General features: G+C 49.1%; 1 protein-coding gene across 1 annotated transcript in view; it reads right to left on the reverse strand.

Moving 5' to 3' along the window:
- Positions 1–5,000, reverse strand: part of vwa2 (von Willebrand factor A domain containing 2) — an 18,335-nt gene that overhangs the window by 11,569 nt on the left and 1,766 nt on the right. The window contains exons 4-6 of the mRNA XM_062525740.1: positions 4,816–4,925; positions 3,103–3,300; positions 341–474 (exon numbers count right to left, since the gene is read on the reverse strand). Coding sequence (XP_062381724.1) covers positions 341–474; positions 3,103–3,300; positions 4,816–4,925 — 442 coding nt within the window. The remainder of the gene's footprint in view (positions 1–340; positions 475–3,102; positions 3,301–4,815; positions 4,926–5,000) is intronic.

Here is a 5,000-nt window from a genome sequence, read left to right on the forward strand (position 1 = left end):
TGCTTCCGAGACAATGTCTAATCCTATGTTATTTGGGATAAACTTCTTTATCTCCTTTACCTGAGATCTTGGTATTCATCTGTGCGATGATATAATATAAGATTATAGGATAGTATATACTAAGAAAAAGGCTATGTATTTAGCACTTTTACCTGAGGCAATTTACACCACCAAAATGCCCTAAATACATACTGTATCAATACCATCAGCTCTGACATTATATACCAATGCCAATATAACAAAGTTACATTCAAGTTTAAGTTGTAGGATTTTCCATCAGTGTGTACTTGTGTGCTCTTTGGGTGGTTACTGTGGCGGTGAGCAGGTGGTCGTGAGGTACCTGACGGGATGGCCGTGCAGACGTCAGACATGGTCAGAGAGGTGTAGAGGCCGTTGACCGCGTCATGGAAATGCTCGGCGAAGAACACATGGCTCTCTGTGGGCGTGCTGGCCAACTCGTGCAGTTCATCCCAGCTGAGAGAGAGAGGAGAGGGAGAAACCGAGAGAACCAGAGAGAGAGGGAGAGAGAGAGAGAGAGGGGGGAGAGAGAGAGAGAGAGGTTAAAGGCAAGAGAGATAAGAGTAAAAGGTTGAAAGGCGAAGGGAGAGATAGAGAGAAACATGAGAGGGAGGGAGGGAGGGAGAGGTTGAGAACAAGAGGAAAAGAGGGAGTAAAAGAAAAAGAACAAGAGAAGAAGGGAGGAAGCGTGAAAGAAATTCCATGAATGCTGAAACTGCACCGAGGCAGAACCGCATGTCACTCCGCTCATTTCAGAGCAGGAAGTTACACTGTCAACACTCTCATCGGGACTTCCCTCAACAAAACTCCTGAGTCAGTGTCAGAAATCACCATCCGCAGGGCTCGGGTTGGCTGAATGCCAGCACACACTCAATCACAAGGCAGGCCACGGTCAGCAACAACACAGAACTCAGCCCACTCAAGTCAGTCAAGACAGGGACTTCAGTACTTCGGTACAAAATGAAATGACCATTAACTGGGCTGACAGAGAGAGGCAGAAAGCGAAACAGAGAGAGAGAGCGAAGAGATAAGGGGTAAACCATTAGTGTGAGAGTGCTCTTCTGCAGAGAAGAGAAAGAGAGAGGAGACAGAGAGCAGGAGAGAGAGAAAGAGAGAACTAGAGAGAGAGAGAGAGGCACAAGGGGCAATCCGTTTAGGAGAACGCCAGTGTGAGAGTGCACCCTTACAGTGAAAAGAGAAAGAGAGAGAGAGTGAGGCGGGGGGGTGAACCTCAAAGGGCAATCAGTTTAGCAGGACGACAGTGTAAGAGTGCACTCTTACAGTGAAAAAGAGAGAGAGAGAGAGAGAGAGAAAGAATGAGACAGAGAGATAGAGAGTCAGAGAGATAGAGACAGAGAAGCACTCTCTTTCAGAAGGGGCAATCAGTTTAACAGGACAGCAGTGTGAGAGTGTACTCTTCCAATGAAAAGAGAGAGAAAGAGAGAGAAGAAGAGAGAGAGAGAGAGAGACAGAGGAAGAGAGAGAACACAAGGGGCAATCCGTTGAACAGCACGGCAGTGTGCAAGCTCAGCGCACTCCTCCAGTGGAGAGGACTTCCAGAGGGGGGAGCAGATGGTGAGGAGGTGGGGAGGACACTAATGTAGCCATCACTCTTCCGCAGTACCAGCCAGCACATCATTACCGTTACCATAAAATGCCCCGGTTTTTTACGTCTCCGCCGAAGAATTACGAGGAAGCGAGGAAGGACTCCGAGGAGCTTAGCTTAGGAGCGGCTGTGCTGCGGTTCCCATGATGCAATTGCGGCGGTGGAGGTTGATCCGGGCCGATCCGGCCGTGACCGGAGTGGTGGACACCGTCCAGCCACGGCGCTCGCCAAGAGCATATACAACTCAGCAGCCTTAAATCACTCATTCATTCACAGACACGCTCGCACTGATATACGTTCCCGTGGGGGGAGTGGGGGGGGTCACACGTGCTTGACCTACATAAACAGAACAACCGTGGTGACATCCAAACAGATGCTTGCAGACAGATGTTGCGGACACACAGACATATTATATACACGCGCGCACACACACACGGACACAGCAATTCTTTCCGATAGAACGTATGCACACCCAAACTCAGACAGACTTCACTCGGATGGATGCTAACAGATGTGTAGGAATGACCAGGGATTCCAAACACTGACAGAGACACACACACACACACAAACACAGAGAGACACGCAGATGGCCTGCACCATCAGGAAACGCAGAGCGAATAATCCCTTACATCCCCCTAAAATTCACCATCCACCTGCCACTAGCACCCAGCCCCTTGCGGTCAGCACGTCTCCGACCCCCTAGAGGTGACATCCGCAGCCTCTCTGCCAGCTTTCCATACAGTCGTCCATCTGTCTCCGCGGGGCTACCCCTGTCAGCGGCACGGCAGCCTCTTCCCCGTCCGTCGCACCTGTCCGCCTGTGTCCACTCCCCCCTCCGCAAACCCCCCCTCTGCTGCAGGCAGACAGGCCTACTGATTAAGACCCTGGCCTAAAGGCACACCTGCGCCACAACCTCCCCAACACACACACACTCACACACTTTAACGGCTCCATGTATCTGTCACTGGTGTGGAGGACAGCCTACAATCAGACAAGCTCAAATCAGAGAGTTGGACTATTTGCGAAACACGGCACACACACGCACAACACACTCACACACACACACACACACACACACACACACACACACACATACTGTACACACACACACACTATGCAAAACACACTCTACTATGCAAAGCACCTCGGTTGTTGATGACATACTCCACTGACAGGCCGCACTCAGTTCAAGGCTACTTACGACACCTATACCTACTTACAGTACACACACACACACACACACACATCCATGGCCAGCAAGTGCAGTGGTGTGGTGACCAATATACTGTACAGAGCTTTGACCAACAACAGAATACAGCAAACAACTCCTGTCACAGGTACAGTATGCACTAAACTTGACGGCCATGCCATGGTGCATAACACATTAAAATACACAACAGTGTACAGCAGACAGTAGCTTGATACATAAACATGAAATGTTCCATGAGACACTTTAAGAGAAAAGACGAGTGTGTTACCGTGGGTAACGCAGGCCCACGGCGAACAGGGTGACGCCGGTCTGCTTGAGCTCGGTGGCGGCGAGCTGCACGGCCCCCTGGGAGCGCCCGTCCGACAGGAGGATGAGGATGCGGGGGACCGTGCCGTTTTCACTGGACGCCGGGAAGCCCTTCCTCAGGACGTACTTCAGGGCCAGGCCTGTCTGAGTGCTGCCTCCCCTACAGAGACAAGATGGACGGAGAGAGAAAAACATTCTTTCATACGAGATGAAAAGACACAACATAATCCAACATGTAAACAGTCCTAAATGTAAACAATCCTGAACGTAAACAATCTTAAACTGGAACTAAACATCATTTAACCAGTATGTACTGTACAGTTATCAAATACATGGAGATGGGAGGAAGGCAGAGAGATCACATCACAAAAAACAAAATACTTCGATAAGAGGAAGAGAGAAACAGAGACAGAGACTATGACAGGGACGTGAGGGAGAAGACATGAATAGCGTTATGGTTATCTCATGCATAGAGAACATGGTAGTCTGATTTGTAAACTAGATGTGTGTGTGTCTGTCTCTGTCTCTCTATCTGTGTGTGTGTGTGTGTGTGTGTGTGTGTGTGTGTGTGTGTGTGTGTGTGTGTGATGTCACGAGGGTGAGTGTAAAAGGTCGTCTGCTGTCTGGGAATCCAGGCTCTTTGAAATCCCAGTGGGAGAGCAACAACAAAGGCCAACAACAGCTTCTGTTTCAGCAGCAGGCTATTTAAAAGCTGTGTGTGTGTGTGTGTGAGAGAGAGTTTGCGTATGTGGGCGTGTGCCTGTGTGTGTATGTGTGTGTGTGTGTGTGTGTGTGTGTGTGTGTGTGTGTGTGTGTGCGTGCGTGCTGACTACCTCTCCACTAATCTCATATTAATTTGATGCAGTCTAGGCAATCCTCAGATAACCTCACACAGAGCATGACTCTATCCCTCCCTCCCTCTCCCCCTTCCCTCCCTCTCCCTCTCATTTCATTTCATTTCAGTTTTCTTATGCTCTCTCTCTCTCTCCCTCTATCTCTCTCTCTCTGTATCCCTCCTTCTCTCATATCATATCATTTCAGATCGCTGCACTGCTATACTTGTTCAGGATTAGACTCTAATGCTGTAATGAATATGGCTAAGTCAGGCCTCAGTGGCCATCTCATTCTGTTCTGAGCTAAAACTGGGCAGATTCTCTGTGCTCTCTGGTTCATGTCCCTTAACTCGCTCAACTGCTTCAGTCCTCCATAATCCCACAAACCCTCTCTTCCGGCCTACTGGACCCAGCGCTTTCGTTTACATTCACTGAACTTCTCTGAGATTTGAGTGGGAATGCATGAGAACTATAGGAGCAGCAGTTGGAAGACACACACACACACACACACATACACACACACACACACACACACACACACACACACACACACACACACACGCACACACACACACACGCACGCACGCACGCACACACACGCACACACACCACAACGATTTGGGCATCAGTGGAACAGTTGGTCTATAGGAGTGACAACTGCTGATGTTTTTAAGAGCAGCGATGAAATGTTGATTTCACAGCTGTTCAGAGCAGTACTGGTATGTCCTGGCCTTGGGTGTAAATTATACACACACACACAGAAACGCAGACACGCAGACACGCGCGCACACACACACACACACACACACACACACAAAAACAAACAAACTGAAGTTGATTACCTGTATGTGATTTTCTTCAAGTGTTTCTTGACCTCTTCTTTGGTGGTGTATGCATCCAGAGGGATCTCTAACCGTGCCGTCGAGCCAAACTGAATAACTCCCACTCTTACCTGACAAACACACAAACACACACACACACACACACACACACACACACACACCTGAGTGCTGGCACAGCAGTTCAT

This window comes from Sardina pilchardus, chromosome 22 (assembly GCF_963854185.1).
Source record: "Sardina pilchardus chromosome 22, fSarPil1.1, whole genome shotgun sequence".
Taxonomy (NCBI): Eukaryota; Metazoa; Chordata; class Actinopteri; order Clupeiformes; family Clupeidae; genus Sardina; species Sardina pilchardus.